Source organism: Peromyscus eremicus, chromosome 4, assembly GCF_949786415.1.
Source record: "Peromyscus eremicus chromosome 4, PerEre_H2_v1, whole genome shotgun sequence".
In the NCBI taxonomy this organism is placed as follows: Eukaryota; Metazoa; Chordata; class Mammalia; order Rodentia; family Cricetidae; genus Peromyscus; species Peromyscus eremicus.
In genome coordinates this window covers 54,391,704-54,410,302 of record NC_081419.1, presented here as the reverse complement: position 1 = coordinate 54,410,302, position 18,599 = coordinate 54,391,704, and the positions used below count along the sequence as shown (strand labels likewise).

At 42.1% G+C, this 18,599-nt stretch overlaps 1 protein-coding gene across 1 annotated transcript in view; it reads left to right on the top strand.

The window, feature by feature from the left end:
- Pde11a (phosphodiesterase 11A) overlaps positions 1–18,599 on the top strand; it is a 232,951-nt gene that overhangs the window by 16,113 nt on the left and 198,239 nt on the right. The window contains exon 3 of the mRNA XM_059260747.1: positions 2,786–2,850. Within this exon, the coding sequence (XP_059116730.1) occupies positions 2,786–2,850 (65 nt within the window). The remainder of the gene's footprint in view (positions 1–2,785; positions 2,851–18,599) is intronic.

Below are 18,599 nucleotides of genomic sequence, written 5' to 3'. Positions count from 1 at the left end.
TTTGGGGGCATTGTCTGCTTGTTTTCATTTTGGTAGTTTTAAATGCTCATCATTTACATTTTAAGAATCAAACACTCAGACGTTCTATCACAAGGTGTTTGTGTGTCTTATATTCTTCGTGATTCTAGACCTATGCATCTATAACTTAAAATTTCCCATTTTATCTTCTAAAATGCCTCCAGATGGAAAACGCATTTTAAAAAGATCTTTATTGTCTTTATTCTTTGGACATTTCTCAAGATTGATTCCTTAAAGTGTAAAACCAGAAATGCAGTTTTTTTTTTTCCCATGGAGCACTTATTTGAGAAGTCAAGGAAAATCAAGTCCCCCACAGTAAGCTCCAGGAACACGGTGGCATTTATCTTTGTTGTTTTGGCACATGAAGTTCTATAGCTCCGATGCCTGTCACACTGATTGACACATGCAGATACTCAGTGCACATTTATTGTGTCAGAGGATGATGTTCAAAAGTTAGAAACACAACTTTAGGGACTGGAGAGATGGCCCAGTGGTTAAGAGCATGTATGCCTCTTGCAGAGGACCAGAGTTTGGTTCTGAGAACCCACATCAAGCTGCTCACAGCTACCTGTAACCAGCTCCAGGGAATCCCATGTCTCTGGACTCCTTGGGTACCTGCACTCTCATGTACATACTAACTTACATGCAAACACACACACACACACACACACACACACACACACACACACACACTCACTCACTCACTCACTCACTAAAAGTAAAAAATAAATATTTGTTTAAAAGACAAAAACCTAACTTTGCAAAAATGTAAAGTACGTATGAAGAAAAAAGTTATAGACTTCATGAATGAGCTAACAGAAGGTTGGCAAAACTAGTTCCTTTTTTAACTCACTCTGTAGCCCAGGCTGGTCTCAAACCCACAGAGATCCACCTGGCTCTGCCTCCTGAGTGCTGGGATTAAAGGTGTGTGCCACCACTGCCTGGCCAGCAAAACCAGTTTTAAAGCAGAGACCCTGCTGGTTCTTATATCAGTTTGACACAAGCTAGAGTCATCTGGGAAGAGGGAACCCCAATTGAGAAAATGCTTCCATCAGAGTAGCCCTGGGTAGGTGGTTCTGAGCAAGCCAGGAAGAGCAAGCCAGTCAGCAGCACCCCTCCATGGCCTCTGCTTCAGCTCCTGCCTCCAGGTTCCTGCCTTGAGTTCCTGCCCCGACTTCCTTCACTGATGGAGTGACCTGAGAGTTGTAAACTGAAACAAACCCTCTCATCTCCAAGTGACTTTGGGCCGTGGTGTCTTATCACAGCAATCGAAACCCTAAGACAGGCATTGAAAGAATGCTGGCCCAAATGGCTGCATTACACAGATCTTTTTTGTTCTTTTTTAATGATTACTGTCATGCAGGACACTGGGCTTTGATTTTCTTCCACACAGCAATCATCTGCTTTTCTTCTTGCATGAAATCCATTTGCATCACTGTCAGTATTTCCAACCTTAACACCCTCCCTGGCCGAACGTTTAATGTCCTATAAGTAGTAAAATTAAGCCATAAATTATTGTTAATGGCGTTAGATAATTAAAGCTTATTTATTAGGTCAGAAAATAAAAAAAAATATTCTTCTTGATTTCTAAAACCAGAAAAAATTGATATCTTGCTTATTATTTCATTAGTATTATATGATGCCAAGCTAAGTTACATTAAGTTACTTTTAGTCTATGTTTATTTATATTTAAACACTGTATATATTCAACAAATAATTATGAAATGAATTTAAAATTTTTTATTTATTTATTTGGAGATAGGGTCTTACTATGTAGATCTGGCTGGCCTGCTACTTGCTACGTAGGCAAAACTGGCTTTGAAACTCATTGAGATCTGCCTGCCTCTGTGTTGAGAGGATTGGGATTAAAGGTGTGTGCTACTATGCTCAGCAGAGAATGACATTTTTTTAAAGTCAGAATTTATCTATCTATCTTGCCTTTGAACAAGTCTTGTCCATATAATTAACAGCCACAATCCCACTTGCTCTTGTTGATGAAGGCATAATGGAGGAGTGGGTAAATGGACCATGGAATCAACCAACATGGCTGAAACTCAGTTCTGCAATCTACGGTCTGCACAGCTTCCTGCATAACCACTTAGGCCCTCTAAGCCCTACTTTCCCTTCAATAGCATGGGGATCGTGTACTTGGCCAATAGTCTGTAAGTATTTACCCACGTGCAAGGATTGGCTAAAACGTGCACATGCCTCATTTGCAATAAAATGGCAGGACGAAGCCTCCAGCATGATTTTTTTTCTTAAGAAGGAAGAACTTGGAGCGGGAGAGATGGCTCAGCGGTTAAGAGCACTGACTGCTTTTCCAGAGGACCCAGGTTCAATTCTTACCAACCACATGGCAGCTCACAAACTGTCTGTAACTCCTGTTCCAGGGGATCTGATATCTTCACACCAGTGCACATAAAAAAAATTTTTTTTAAAGAAGAAGAAGGAAAAACTTGCTGTTCTTTAGGCAAAATAATGAAAAGAAATTACAAATAATGAAATGTCAATAATGCAAGCCCAGGTACCAAACAGATCTGGTAAGGTGGTGGTACTGGCAACGTCTGCTGTATAAGAAGGCAAGTACAAACAAAATGTGCATTAGACCTTCCTTCTTTTATCTTGGCACCTCACCACTTAAAACGGCTCTTTAATCCCTAACTCTTGTAATGACCAGTGCAGAGATGAAAACGGTTATTATGTCGTGTTAAATGGTGGGGAGGCGGCTTTAACTGACGCGGATTTCCTGTCTCTCCGCACGGCACAGGTGGTGAAGTTCACCAAATCCTTTGAACTGATGTCGCCGAAGTGCAGCGCTGATGCCGAGAACAGGTAAGACTCAGGGCCCCTGCTGCCTGTTGATGCTCCTTGGCCCTCGGTGTTTGCTGGGCGGGATACTTCATTGAGGACAGGAGTTGCTCCTTCTCTGTATCATCAAGTGCAGCCATTTGTTGCTTTTTCTGAACTTCAGGACTTAAACAAAAGCTACTGCTGAACAATGAGTGTGTATAGGATACATCTCCTTTGCCATGTGTTTTTAAGACAAACTTTTAGAACAAGGTCTGGTGGTGCTAGCCTCTTCGCCTAGCTGCTTGGGAGGCTGAGTCAAGAAAATCACAAGTTCAAGGCACACCATGGCTGTGGAGTAGGACAGATTGGGAAGCTTCGGAAGATTGTCTCTCAAAATAAAGGGAAGAGGGCTGAGGGTCTAGCTCAGTAATAGAGTGCTTTCTGGAGTTTGTAAGAGTTCTCTGGGTTGACTGTCAGTAAAACAAAAAAGGAAAGACTAAAATTTAGTAGTTGTGAGATGGTTATAACCTTGCCTGTAGACTTTAGTACCGTCTCTCCTGAACTTCATAATAGTTTGAGACTTGAAAATGTGCTGATCTCAGAATTGCTTTTGCAAGTAGTTGGAATAGCAGTGGTGGAAGCCTTATTTCTTCAACCACTGGTTTTGTGTGTGTGTGTGTGTGTGTGTGTGTGTGTGTGTGTGTGTTGTATGTGTGTGTATTTTCACACCAAGCATTTGCACCAAACATTGAAGCTGTAAATGAATAAAGTTCATTTTTTTAATCTTCCCTAATTATTCAGAAAACACAACGCTCTGCTTTATTCTGGCCCCTTTATTCTCTTTTGCTTGCTCATATTTGACCAATAATCTCTTCTCCTGACAAGAAACAGTGAGTTTCCAGCACTTTGTCTCTGTTGGCATCTTTGCGGCTATGACAATAAAAGTGAGGGTCAGGGGTGACCAGTGAGTACCCCTTAGCTTTGCACTTCTGGAAATAATAGCTGGGCTACTACAAAAATTGATCCTCTTGACTCTGGTCACCTCTAGAGGAGAGGCTAAGAAGTGATGAAATTAAGCAAAATGCAAAGATTTAGAGAAAGATGGGTCAAGGGTTGAAGACAGTATGAGGACCCCCTGCTGATGCTGACACCAGTCTCAATAGTGTGAGCAGCTTCTGTCCATTAACTGCCAAGTGTGCTGGTAGAAAGTAAGTGTTTCGTACACCCAAATCTTTTGAAGTAGACATGGTTAACCCCGAAAGACAAGAGAAAATCAAGGGTTGGCAATGTCCTACCTAGCCTTCACTGTCAACTTGGCACAGCCTAGAAGCACTTGGAAAAGGGATCTCAACTGGTGGTTGTCTTTATCGGGTTGGCTGTGGGTATGTCTGTGAAAGGCTGTCTTGTTGTCTACATTGATGCAGGATGGCCCAGATCATGGCAGGTGGCTCCATGCCCTAGGTAGGTGGTTCTAGGCTGTATAAGAATGCTAGTTAAATATAAGCAAGTGAGCAAGCAGGAGGTGAGCAGCAAGCAGCATCCCTCCATTGTTTCTTCTTTAAGCGGCTGCTTGAGTTCCTGCCCTGACTTCCCTCGTGGACTGTCACCTGGAAGTGCAACCCAAGGAAATCCTTTCCTTCCCAAAGTTGTTTTCACTCAGAATGTTTTGTCACAGAAATAGAAAGAAAACTAGAATAAGCAAGTTTGTAACCTGGTCAAGGCCCTGCGACTGATAACAAGCAGTCTTTTATCCAAGGCCTTAGAGCTCTTCTGAACTTTAAACTTTGATTCTGTTATGACATTTAACTTAAAATCTGACAATTGATCCCGTATAATGAATATCTTTTAGGTTAATGCTTCCCAAGTCTGGTTGATCAGTCAGAATCAAGTTTGGAGAATTTGGTAAAAACTTAATCCTCAGGTGTTCACTGAGATATTCCTATTAAATATATTGGAAATGAAATACCAAGATCTATATATTCAAAAGGCTGTCCAGGTAAATCCTGTTTCAGTATTCAAGGGAGATAGGATTTTTAAAAAAAATGTGTATTATTGCCTTTAATTTTGGAAAACAGATACTGTATTTGTTACTTCTCAAAACACCAGACAAAAGCAACTTTAAAGGGGAGAAGAGTTTGTTCTGGCTTACAGCTTGAGTGTGAGTCTGTAATGGCAGGGGAGTCATGATGAGGCAAGCTGGTCGTATCCCATTCAGTCAGGAAGCAGAGTCATGAAGAGGCTTCCTCGCCTCCCTTCCCCCCTTATTCAGTCCAAGCCCCCAGCCCATGAGACAACCCAAATTGAGGATGAATCTTCCCACCTCAGGTATTCTAATCTCGAAAATCACTCCCAGATCTACCCAAGGTTTATCTCCTAAGTGATTCCAGGTCCTCAGAGGTTAAAAATTAGATCAGTGTTGCCATCATTGAAACCAGTAGGTCAAAATGTAAACTTAGTTACTTTTTGTCAGTTGTATGAATTTAAAGGAGAGCTCTGCTATGTAGTTTGTAATTTTGTTTATAGGGCATTCTTTCAAAAAGTGAAATATAGCAGCAGAGAGCAGAGTAGTGGGGGACAGAGGTTGAGGGAGTAGAGAGCTTGGCTAGGAAGGAAGACAGGGATGCAGCTTGTGGTAGAAGGTCGGTGTCTTGCTAGTGACCGTGCTTGAACCAATAGATAAAAAGACATTTGAACGGGTTGACAGAGTTCACACTAACAATGACTTGTGATCTCTGTGGTTTATACTTTAAACAAATGTTATAATGAGAGGATGAAGCTTTTTAAAGGAAGTTTTTATGTTCATGAACATGCAGTTGTGTTGACATCTGTATTTCATGTTGGCCAATCTCTACCCAACAAAGATAGGTTTAGAGTTACTGAGGTATACTCAGAAATTTTCCTAAATGGAATGTTGTAAAATAATTAAGATGTTAGAGAAAATATCTATGGATGCTAACTTCATTAGTCACATCTCACATGCTGTATCCCCTATCTATGTGGGCTCTACGGAGTTATTGAGGCATATCCTTTAACATCCCAGTGCTTTGGGACTGCTGATTTTTCTACTTCTGAGCATGTTCACTCAGTTACTTCAAAGTTAAATATTCTGGCCTTGCAATTATTTTCAAGAACTTGCATGTCAAAATGAAATGACCCAAGGCCCAGACTGCCCTTGAAAAACTTTCTGATAATAAAAAAGAAAGGTCAGCTTTTCTTTAAAAAGACATTTAAAAGTGCCTTTGAACTCTGACATTATGAGATAGTCCCGTTCATCTTTCCATTTATGGCTTCTAAATTAATGGAGGATGTTCATCTATCTCAGAAGACCTTCTGTTCTTTGCCAGTAATTTTCCTCTTGCAGATGTGGAGTCTTCCAGTCAGTTATTGGAAGTGAAAGGAATGAAGATGAGCAGCCCCAACACGTAGCTGGCCAGAAGCACAGAGCGAGTGTTGGAACAGGCTCTGAATCAGTCCATTGCACACACTGTTGTCTTTCCTTTGCCTTGGAGCATCTAACATCTTCCCCAAAGATGCTGTCCATTAAAGTCCCCAGTCCTCTGGACATCACTCAGGAATACAACAGTACAGCTTTTAGAGGGTGGTTCCTACAGCCTCAGGCAAAGATACTTCAGGACACCACTGCCTACTAATAAACTCCAGTTTGAGGCTTCCTAATTCTTAGCTACAATCATTGGGGACTTTTTATTTTTTTTATTTTTAACACATCAGTTTTATCACTGACTCATCAGTCCCGTTTAGCCTCCTAAGCAGCCAGTTTCTTTGTTACAGTGTCTCTGCCTGTGGTCTATATTCACCAGTTCAGGAACTGGAACTTATTTGCACTGTCTCTCTCTCAGTGAGATACATACTGGCTTCAGGACATCTTTGATAATACCTCCTTCTTACGGTGTCACCGCAGGCTGCTTCTACTGATACAATGGCATTTTGCATTGCGTTAGCTTCCTAGGATTTCTTCCTTTTTTCGTTTGTTTCTAAATTTCTTCACTGAAGACACTTCTTTAGTGAATAGCCATATGCTGACGGCGTGTTGCTCGGGGCCGAGAACTGTGGTAAGCGACAGGCCTACGGAGATTTAAAACCAAAGCAGAGTAGGAGTCTGTGCTCAAGGACCGAATGGTCAACAAACAGTGAAAGTAGATTAGGGACGCAGTGTAATATAGTGAAAACATAATCTAATGGAAAACACAGAACCAGATCTGACCCAGCCTCCAGATTGTAGCTACAAAGAGTCACGTTAACAGTGACGACTCCCACTGCTGCTCAGTCCATTCTCCCTGTGAGACAGGTGTCCAGAGCCTTGTAAAAGCAACCTTTAAAGCTTTCACAGAGTCTCTAGGATACCTCGTAACCAAGTTTATTACTGAACCATCATTTCTCCCAAGCACTCCCACATAGCCCCTGTCCTTTCGGATGTGGCTCAATGTCATCTGCTGGTGTGGGGCTCGCGTCCGCTCCATCCTAGAACTCCCATGTCTATCACAGGCGTAGTCGCCACTGTTCTGACAGTGCCCAGCGCTGTCTTACTGGTCACTTTCCAAACCCTGAACAAGACTGATCATTTGTGTGGAAATCAGGGAAGGTGTACTTTCCCTAACAGTGTGGCGTAGTGGGCTGACTGGCCCTAATTAGCCATGTGTGTACCCCGATTTTTATAAACCATTGAATTCTGAAAACGTGTGCCCTTCTTTCTCCATGGGACCCAGACTGAATCCTTTAGGCTGGGATTACTAACCTATGATGATTAGGTTTTTTCAACTTGACATAACTAGGATCATCTGGAAAGAAGAAAGTTCAATTGATAAAATGCCTCCATCAGATGGACCTGTAGGAAGATCAGTGGGGCTTTTTTTTTTTTTTTTTAGTTAATGATTAATGTGGGAAGGTCCAGCTCACTGTGGGTTGAGACACTGTGGGTTCAGCTCACTCCTGGTCAGGTGGTCCTGGGTTGTATGAGAAAGCCAGGTGAGCAATCCATGAGGAAGAAGCCCATAAGCAGTACTCTTCTATGAGCTCTACTTCAGTTCCTGCCTTCAGAGTCCTAGCTCAAGCTCCTGCCTCAACTTCCCTTCGTGGTGGACTGTAATTAGGATATAGAAGCCAAACAGACTCTTCCCTCCCCAAGTTGCTTTTGGTCAATGATTTAATCATAGCAACAGAGAAGCAATCTAGGATAGAAAAAGACCACAGACTGAGAGTCAGTCACTGAGTTTTGCATTGATTTCTCCCTTGTTCTTCCTTCACCGTCCACAGGCTCGGATGCTCAGGCGGCATCCATACAGGCCTGTTCATTCATCTTCATCAATTCATGTGAATACATGTCCCTTCATATGCAAACATGCCTGTTTAGGGTCTTACATTCTGCTATCAGTGGTGACAAAAATAGATGTTTTTCTATGCAAGGTTTATACAGGGTGTTATGTTAATACAAGGGAAGGTCTCTGTAGAGAAAGAAAAATAATTTTCTCTCTATCCTTCTGAGTTATTTGCTAAGGCAGGACCCTATTGGTAAAAGGTAAAGAAAGACAGTGGTTACTTTCATGTCTTCCTCATGTACATATGGGGGCCACCCAAGGAAGGACAAGTAACTCTTGAAGAAGGGGTTCAGACCTATGGTTTATACAGCATCTTCAAAAAGAATGGTGGGGACTGGAGAAATGACTCAGGGGTAAAGAGCACCTGCTGCTCTTGCAAAAGACTCCAGTTTGATTCCCAATACCCACATGGCAGCTTATCGGCATCTCTAGTTCCAGTTCCAGGGCATCTGGCACCCTCTTCCAGACACCTTGTCTACTAGGTGTGCACACGATATACATACATGCATACGTGTAAGGAATACACTCATACACAGAAAATAAAAAATAAATAAATCTTTTTAAAAAAGAAATGATGTATTGTTTAAAGTGGTGAAGGAAAAGAGATATTAACTCCAGGGCAGTAAATTATAGACAGGAAAATACACAGAATCAATAAAACTCGTTACGTGGATTTCTCTGGTGCATCTCCTGGCCAGCAATGGTTTAATGTCTAGTGGTCAACTTCTGCCCTTCCTCAGATGACAGGAGGAAGGGTGTCCTTGTAAATGTATGACCTATTTTATGGCAGAGAGCTTTTTTTCTATCTGCTTCTCAATTTTTCTCAGCACAAAATAATGCTATGGTATATGGCTCGTTTTTTGTGTGACATGCTGTCTCCTATGGCAACCAGCTCATTTGAGGAAAACGAGAGATAGATCTCAAGAAAGCTTTTGGATGTGCAGAGGCTCCAGTCAGGTCTCACAGGACCTAACTAACCTCCAGGGTGGCGAAGTGTCATAAGCAGACTTTGAGAGGAGAGGTTGAGGGAACATTGCATGTGTGAGCATCAGGGCTGTGAGCTGTTGTCACAAGGATCATCGCTGTTTCTAGTGATGGTCCCTAATTTCTTGTTGCATCCAGCTGCCCAGAATGTCATCTGACTGAGGTGAGAATCCTACCGGGTCCTTCTGCTATGCTCAGAGCCTCCTAATGAGCTTAGGAACTGACTTGCTAGGTTTCTACAATAGGTAGTGATGTGATGAAGTTTGTGTCTTGAAAAGTCGTGTGGGCTAGAATGTGGAAGGTCTACAGGATGGTAAACTTAGCTCGCCAGGGATTAAATCCTGTGTGTAGCGGAGTCTTCTGTGGAGGACCTCCATAGATCCCTGTCCTTAACTTTCCCAGATCAACCGCCATCATTCTTTGGCTGTCTTTCTATTCCGTAGTCTCTAGACCCTTCACTCCCCTTACCCATTCTCTGGACGTGCTCCATCCCTCAAGAGTTCTTTAAAGAAGTGCTCCCAGGATGGAACAGGCTTTCTCAGTGTTTGCAGAATCAGGATGCATCAAAGAGAGGCAAGTTCTGCTCTTGTTCACAGTGTGACACTGTCTCTGTGGGGATGCTCACAATCATCTTGTTTTGTCAATACTAACATGCACACACAAAAAACAAGATTTTGCCTGAACCATTCAAATTTCTTCTTCCCTGGGTCTCACTCTGGGACCTTTGATCAGAAAGTTACCTTGGTGAAACAGCTGAATGAACCTCCCTCGATCTTTGTTCCACTTGTAACAGACTTCCATTTCTAGTCTTACAGGACAATTTTTTTATGTGACCACATACTCTTAAGAGACAAAACAATATTTAAGGAAATATTAACACTTATAGTTTTTACTTAATTTAAAATACCTTTGGCCATGTTTTATGTATCTTTCCAGTATAAATATGGATACTTTAAAAATTGAACTTTCTTAGCTCTTATATTTAAAGTATCAAAATACGGTGACCTGATATCTATAATTTCTAAAAGCCTACAACTAACGGAAAGGATTTTTTCAAATAATAATTTAATGGAGACATACCACTTAAAACCCAAGTTCTATAGCCATTTTATCCTCTGTGATTAAGGGAATTGTAGGGACAACCTTTTTTTTTTAAACAGAAAGAACTAATTCTTACATTTCCATTTGTTAAAACCAGAAAGATCAGATAAAAAATAAATCCAGAAATCATGGAGCATCTAGTAGGACACCCCCTTTGTTTATGGTTGTGGTTCTAGCCTAATTTTTGAATGTTGTTAAAATGTGCAAAGTCCTGGGCTTGATCCCTCGAACCATGAAAATGGAGTGAAAAAGACTTTTTGGTTGATGAGCCTTTGAAAAAGCATGCAGATCAGGAGATAGCTTCAGAAGCTAGAGGCTAAAGCGTTCTCTGATAAAAGACGAGGGAATTTGTCAGAAGAATGACCTGCCTGAGTTGTTTACTGCCCTATCTCGGAACCCATCAGTGTTGCCTTCCATGGCAACAGATGGAATTAAGAACCATGAGCTCCGTTCTTCCTTAAGGACTTACATACAGTTAATGGTTGACGGAGAGGGAGAACCATTTTCTTCAGTGGTCTAGCCATTAACAAGGTGCCCATGTTCCTATAAACAAACATTCACCCATGCTATAAGCAACCCTAATGAACTCATTAGGATAGACAACAGACCACACACACACACACACACACACACACACACACACACACACACACACACACCACATGCAGAAGAGAAGGAGGAAGAGGATGAAGAAATGAAAGGAAATAGAAAAGAAAGCTGGAGGGGGGATAGTTGGGAGGAAAAAGAGACTCAACAGGAGGGAATAAGAGAAGGTAATGGGTAAATAACAATTGATACACACTGTGTTAATGTATTAAAATGTCATAAAACTCATCATTATGAATAAGTATGTTAAAGGATTATTTAGCATAAAGAGGTTCTAGCTAGGCGGATTATCGTCAGTCATTTGAATGGGTACTAGTTAAGCACAGGGATCTTTGCAAATGAAGGCCCTCTGGTAACAGAGGCAGAAGTTGGAGTAATAGTTTGAAAGGCAGACTGTGATTACTGCCTTTGAAGATCAAGAAGGGGGCCATGACCCAGGCAATGTGGAAGCCTCTAGAAACTAGAAGAGGTGAGAGAATGGAGTATCTCCTAGAGAATCATAATGTATTAACCTGGTGCTGTTTGAGGCCACGGTGGACTTCCAACTGCCAGGTTCCACCCACAGAACACTCTAACTGCTGTAAGGGCTGAACCCAGCCTTTGCCCTGCAGAGTAAAAAGCCCAACCAAGCTCTGGACTTGAAATCCCACCAATCCCTACCCTGGAAAGCTTTACCCTGGAAAGTTCTGTCCCACCACAACCTCCAAGAAAAGCTACATAAACCCTGTCTTCTGCTCAGCTTTCTGCTGTTTCTCACCTAAGCAGAGACAGCCACCCTCGTGGTTTTTTTCTTTTTTCCCCTCCCAATAAATCTCATGTGTGGTTTGTTGTGTGGTGTGATTTTTTTGGGGGGTATTCCTTGGCCCCCGACTGCCAGGACACCTTTCCATCTGGACTGTAATGCTTGCACATGGAGTTTATTGTCATTTGTTACAGCAGCAGTAGGACTCTGGTGTAGGGGATTTGATTTGAAAAGCAGTCAAGAAGAGAATTAGGAATAAATGAAAGAAGAGAGGTAGGAAAAATTCAGGACCCAGTGGTTGAGGAGCACACCTGGAGCTAAAACCTAGGGGACATGCTCATCAAGAGCATCCCATGTGAGGGATTTATGAAATGTGTGTATTGTGCTCGCTTTCCGTCTGTGCCGGTTTTGTCCTTGTGTGGCACAGGCCTGCTGCTGTGAGCTGCTGGCAGAGCTGTCCCCTCTGCAGCGATCTGGAGGGCTCTGACCTCGCCAGGACATAATTCCGGTCATAACAGGCCACTTCTGAGAAAACAAAGACAGGAAGAAAAAAAAGAGAGCTCTTTTAAGATTCAAGAAAACACACACACACACACACACACACACACACACACACACACACACACCACTCAGAGAGAGAGAGAGAGAGAGAGAGAGAGAGAGAGAGAGAGAGAGAGAGAGAGAGAGAGAGAGAGAGAGGCCAGAGAGACAGAGAAAGATGGGATTTCATGTTGCCAAAGCTGGCCTTGAATTCCCAATCCTCCAATTTCTACCTTAATGCTGGGATTACAGATGTGCACCACCATACCTGGCTTCTGAAAACATTTGAGATGAGAGATGGATTTGTTTTAAATGTTATTTCAGAGAAATGGTATTGTTTAAAGAGTGAGTCCCCAAATCTAAAATTCATGCCTACCCCAACCCTCAAAGGGAGACCTCATTTGGACATGAAGATAGAATTATTTAGGCATCTTGAAGTTAAGTAAGGCTAAATTTACTCCCTGGCCAGTGACTGGTGTCCTTCTAAAGGAGGAGAGACACAGAGGCACAGGGGAAAGACCACGTGAAGACAGGCAGAAACCGGAGTGTGGCGTCTTCAAGCTAGGACCCCAGCACTGTGAGGGGAGCAGTAACTACTGCTTTAAAGTTAGCGGTGATTTGTCCTGGCTGTCCCAGGAGACTAATACACTAGTTGTTAATGAGGACAATAAAATGGATAATGCCTATTAGATACTCTTTCTAACAATGGAGTTCCAGGAAGCTATGATTCTGTGAATCCAATATTGTCATTATAATGTTTTCTTATTTAACTGCAGAAGGAGCATTAACTGTCCTTGAAAGCTTAGTGGCTGGCAGAATTATCTGGTCTCAGTACCACAAATGCCCATGGGATTAAAACATTGCTGTTCTCGTTTTACAAATGGAGAAACTGAGGCTCAGAGAAGTGAAGTGTGTTGCATACTGTTTTGAGCTAGAAAATCCTAAACCAATTTCTGAGAGTAATATTCCACTCAGCAACCTACCTTCCTGTGAGTTTATGCCCAGAAGGCATTGCCATCCAGTGCCCACTCTACTAAGACCGAGACCGTACTGTCTAAAGTGCTTACATGCCCAGGGGGCTGTGTGTGTGGAAGGACACAAGTCTCAACCATCCAGTAATCCCAGACACTGCAAAGCTGGTACATGTGGATCAGCCTGCCTGGGCTACCTAGCAAGACTATCTCCAAACAAAACAAGAATAAACAACAACAGAGTCCTCAAACCAACGGGGAACTGTGAAGAAGTTTGTCGCATGATGAGAGTACTTGGCCATAAAATCCTAAAAAAAAAAAAAAAGAAAAAAAAAACTGTCTTTAAAAAGCCTTTTACAATTTGTTCATTATAGGATTTTCACATCAATTTAAGAAAATACATGACAATATATTTATCTTGATTACTGAATTTTTGAGCTTGAGGTAAATGCTTTGGCCCTTCACCTCTGACCCAAATCTGTATCAAAAAGACTAGGAAGAAGGGCTTCCGACCTCAGAAAAGAACTTATGGGGAAGTGAGTTTATGCGGATACTTTAAACTGTAGAAACCCACGTGCCCATAAGAGAGGGTGCACTAAGAGAGCTCAGACACAGTGACACTCCAGTTGTCTGGATTGTTAAGGTTCTCCGAGTGGCCTGGTGATGAATTTTGACGGTTTCTGATTTTTATTTAGGAAAGTCAGCACACATGAGACAGCCTGAGACAGGCATATTTTTAAGCAGTAAGGAATTGGTACTGGTAGATATTCTCTTTCCAAGAGGAATACTCAGGCAGTAGCTGGCCAGACACTTTGCTCCATGAGCCCAGGGATGGGAAGAAAGTAGCTCTTACATCCAGTTCGTAACAAAAGGTGATGGGGCACAGTTCTGTGCTTCTGCTGTGTGCTGAGTGCTAACACCAAGTTCTCACAGAAGCTCCTTCATCCATTCTCACGTCACTGATAAGGCAGGGAACGTGTCTGGGGATACGTAAGTGGCAGAAGCGGTGTTTGAACACAGTCTGGCTCTATCATTTGGTTTCTCAGCCATTCTACTCACTATTTCTGAATGTATTAACAGGAGAACTCTACTGAGATCACCAGAAGAGCAGCACGTCTACACTTAGTAATTAATCAATAAATGCTTAGTGATATTGAAAATAGGGACGGTGACTGCTGTCCTGGGTGTCAGCTGTGGCACAGCTATTGCCTTGTAGCTCTTTGTATTGCCACTTTGTGTATTGTACATTGTTGGTGCTACATGGCTGAGTTTAAATACTGGTTCATGTTTTCAACAAGATTGCACAATATAGGGGTGGAAAGATGGCTCAGTGGTTAAGAACAATTAATTGCTGCCCTTGCAGAGGCCCCACATTGGGTTCCCAGTACCCATGTGCTGGCTTACAATCACCTGTAACTCCATATCCAGGAGAGCTGGTGCCCTCTTATGGCTCCATGAGCACCAGGCATGCAAGCATGTACATCCGTGCAAGCAAATACTCTTACACATAAAATAATACATAAATAAATCTTTGAAAAGATTTCTCTATGACTTCACATTGAAATGAGAAGTTACTGTTTTATTCCAAAGCACAGGAGCAAGGGGGAGCTGGAAATGGCACAGTAAGTAGAGGGCTTATTATACAAGCCTGAGGCCCAGAGCTCAGATCCCCAGCATCCATGTGTATGCTAGCCCAGTGTAAAGGGACCATCCGTATTCCTGGAACTTTAGAGGCAGAGATGAGATCTCCAGAGCACTTTGGCTAGCTATATAAATGGATGTTTCCAGTCCCAACCACCCAGTCCCAGAGGCTTAATATTACTTATAAATGCTCAGCTGATAGTTCAGGCTTGTTACTACCTTACTCTAACATTTAAATTAACCCATTTCTGTCAATCTATGTATTGCCATGTGGCTTGTGGCTTGTTACTTCATTTCAACACATCTGATTTTTTCTGCGGCTGGCTGGCATCTCCTTGACTCCACCCTTCTCCTTCCCATCATCCTTAGTTTGGTCACCTTGCCTATATACTTCATGCCTGGCTACTGGCCAGTCAGTGTTTTATTAAACCAATTTGAGTGATAAATCTTTACAGTGTACAAGAGGATTATTCCATAGCAAACTAGGCTAGCCAAATCAGGGCACTCTGGATTGAAGTGAGAGACCTTGCCTCAACATATAAGATAGAAAGCAACTTAGGAAAGAGCAAATTCCTTTGGTTTTTGTTGTTGTTTGTTTGTTCTTCAAGACAGGGTTTCTCTGTTTAGCTCTAGCTGTCCTGGAACTCACTCTGTAGACCAGGCTGGCTGGTCATTCACAGTGATCCTCCTGCCTCTGCCTCCTGATTAATGGGATTAAAGGTGTGTACCTCCACTGGAAAGGGCCAGTTCTCAACCTCTGATGTTCACATACACGCACACACACACATGTATTCCCCACATGTCCATGCATGTGAACACTCTCACACACATACAACCACACCACATACACATAGAAAAAACATCCCCCCAAGTAACAAAGCCTACATAGGCAAAAAGTAGAATACAGTTTGATAGGAGTGATGAAAATATTTCTGTTGAAAAACTAGCCACAACACAGAGCAGCAACTGAAGAAGAAATTCCAAAGTAAATGAGGTGATGCTGTTTTGTTACTCAGATACCAACACCATGACCCACTACCATATGCCAAGTCATGCATCTGAAGACAGAAAAAAAACAGCCAAGTTCTTACTATAAATAATAGAATTTCAAAGCAGTATGAGCCTAATGTAAACAAATCCGTGTATTTTGCAGGACTGCTACTAAAATGTGGAACAACAAATTTGTCAAAAAAAAATTCTAACTAATTGGAAGTTGTTTCCTTTCCAGTGACAAGTCATTGGATTGAGAAAAGAAAAAGAAGCATTGAAATTCTTAGAGAGGAAGTGCTGCGACAGTCTTGCTGTCTGCTGACATGCTTGTCCATGACAAGGGTGCTACAGCAACACTAAGAACACAGGTCTCTAAGTGACACATTTCACCATGATGGCGTGAGTCATGTCAGACAGTCCACACTTGTCAGTGTGCAGAATTTTAAAGAATAGAGCCCCCCGCCCCGAAGTGTGCCAGGCAGGGCAGAATTTTGACTCTGGTCCCTTACCTCTTGTCGTCACATCTTGATAGTACATTGCAAGAGCGAAGAGACTTTGCCGATGTGAGGGAGAGAGATTTCTACCCTGCTGATGTCAGAGTGAAGAGGTTATGCTGGATCCTCTAGATGAGCCACGAAGAATAAAGCTTTCAGCCAGGTTAGGACAGAAAAGGAGGCCAGAGAGACAGCAGAAAGAGAAGTCAGAGATTTAAAATATTAACAGAGTTGTCACATGTTGCTGGTTTAAATCCACAGGAGGCCCAGCTGGCTTAATATCAAGGAAAGCAGAATCCATCTTATAACTGCAAAAATTGCTTTGCCAGCAACCTGTGTGAACTGTACTCTCCTTGGAAGCCTTCAGTGTACATGAGGGCCGCAGCAAAGAGACTGTTGACAGGAATGCTCCATTATTAGGGTTTTATTGAGAGAGAGACAGAGACAGAGAGAGACAGAGAGAGATGAGAGACAGAGACAGAGGGAGACAAAGACAGAGAGAGACAGAGACACAGAGAGACAGAGAGAGACAGAGACAGAGAGAGACAAAGAGAGAGACAGAGAGACAGAGAGAGACAGAGAGACAGAGACAGAGAGACAGAGAGACAGAGTCAGTAAGAGTGGAAACAGAAATAGAGAGCATGGGGTGGACAAATCACAGGATTTTAAGGAGGATGAGTAGCTGGGGACAGGGAAGGACCAGGAGCTAGCAGGGACTTTGAAATGTCTAACAGGTACCTGTGACACTGAGGGAGCCTGGAGGCCAGCATGGGCTTTGATATGCTAATGGGTGCCACAGGTAGTCATATACCCCTTCTGCCAGAAGTAAAGGAAAAGACTCCCTTTGGCAGATGGGACCTGGTTTCACAAATTCCTGAGGAAGACTGGTTTTTATCTAATGGCCAGAAATTTTTCTTTAGGTTGAGCTTATTTCTAGATATTTGGGCTGCCTGAGACCTAACATTCAGAAAAGCATACAGCCTTGGAAACATCTTGATCTCGGCCTTCTCAGAACCCAAACAGTGAATCGAGCTGAGCTGGAAACACACCTTAACTTTAAAGAACCTGAGACACTTTAGGGTTTCTTTCAGTTTTAATATTGGATGGCCCTGCTATTCTTCTCTTTGAAAGGAAAATAAAAGTTGTTTGCCACACTACTTTCCTGAACCCCATTTCTCATGTCAGAACAGTAAAACCAGTGTTTCAATGTTTAGGGTAGTATCTGAAATTCTTTGTAGGATCCAGTTGCAAACAAATGACTCCTTCTTACAAATGTTTTTAATCCTTCTTCATTATCTCTATAACTCTCTCTTTTAGGCCTCTAGACTCCATGGCCCAAATTCTGTCATTTTTATGGGGAAGTTGTCTTCCATGATGTGATTCTGATGAGTCAAAGCTTCATGATAACCTTGATTCTTTTCCCAAGGGTTTTTATAAAAGGCATCAGGGATTCTGAGTAACCGTCCTTAGTTCTTGCCCAGCATCGATGAAACAACCAAGAAGAAGTTTGCAATAGACATATTAGCCCTAAAAAACTAAAAGGGACGAGTGAGGGTTTTTTTGATTACCCCTGAGTGTACTGTGATTACAGACTGTAATCATATTGCACTTTATAACCAAAACATCACTGGCCCCCAGGGGGTAGTTGTTAGCACCCAGTCAGATTATGGCTATGATCTGGGCCTGGAGGAAGAGGCTACAAACTCTGCAAGGCTAATGTGACTCACCCACTTGGACATTATTACTCCAAAGTATGCTTCAGGGAAGCAGAAACGGCTTTTGAAAATGTCACTAAATGTCTGTACTGTGACTTGTGATGGTACCAATGCCTTTGGGTATCTCTCAGAATATGACTTTCAGACTTTGAAAAATGTGATCCACAACAACAAAAACCTATCTAATTATCAGCTGGCTGTTAAACTGACTGGGGAGAAACTCTAGCTCCGTACAATAGAGACACTTTTCAAAACTAGTTTAGGGGAGTCACTTGACAACAAATAGCACCAGGAATAATAGCAATAGATAGAAACAACACATCTTGATGTGGGATACAGGAGATGTTCTTGTTTCCAAAGTTTCCACATTATTTAATATTCTAGATTTTATCAGAAACCATAAAGCATACCAAGAAATAAGAAAATATAGCACAGACCTAGACAAAGCGGCTTTTGATAGAAACTGTCCCACTGGAAAGAATGGTTGGACTTATTTGGCAAAGACTTTGAATGGGAAATTATAAATATGTCCAAGATATTAAAGGGAACTACATACAGGGAACTAAGAGGGGATGTGAGAACAATGTCTCTCAACAACATCAATAACTAGGTGTATATAGATAGTATCATAAAAACAAATGTAAGTTCTACAATTGACAAGTTAAATAAAATGA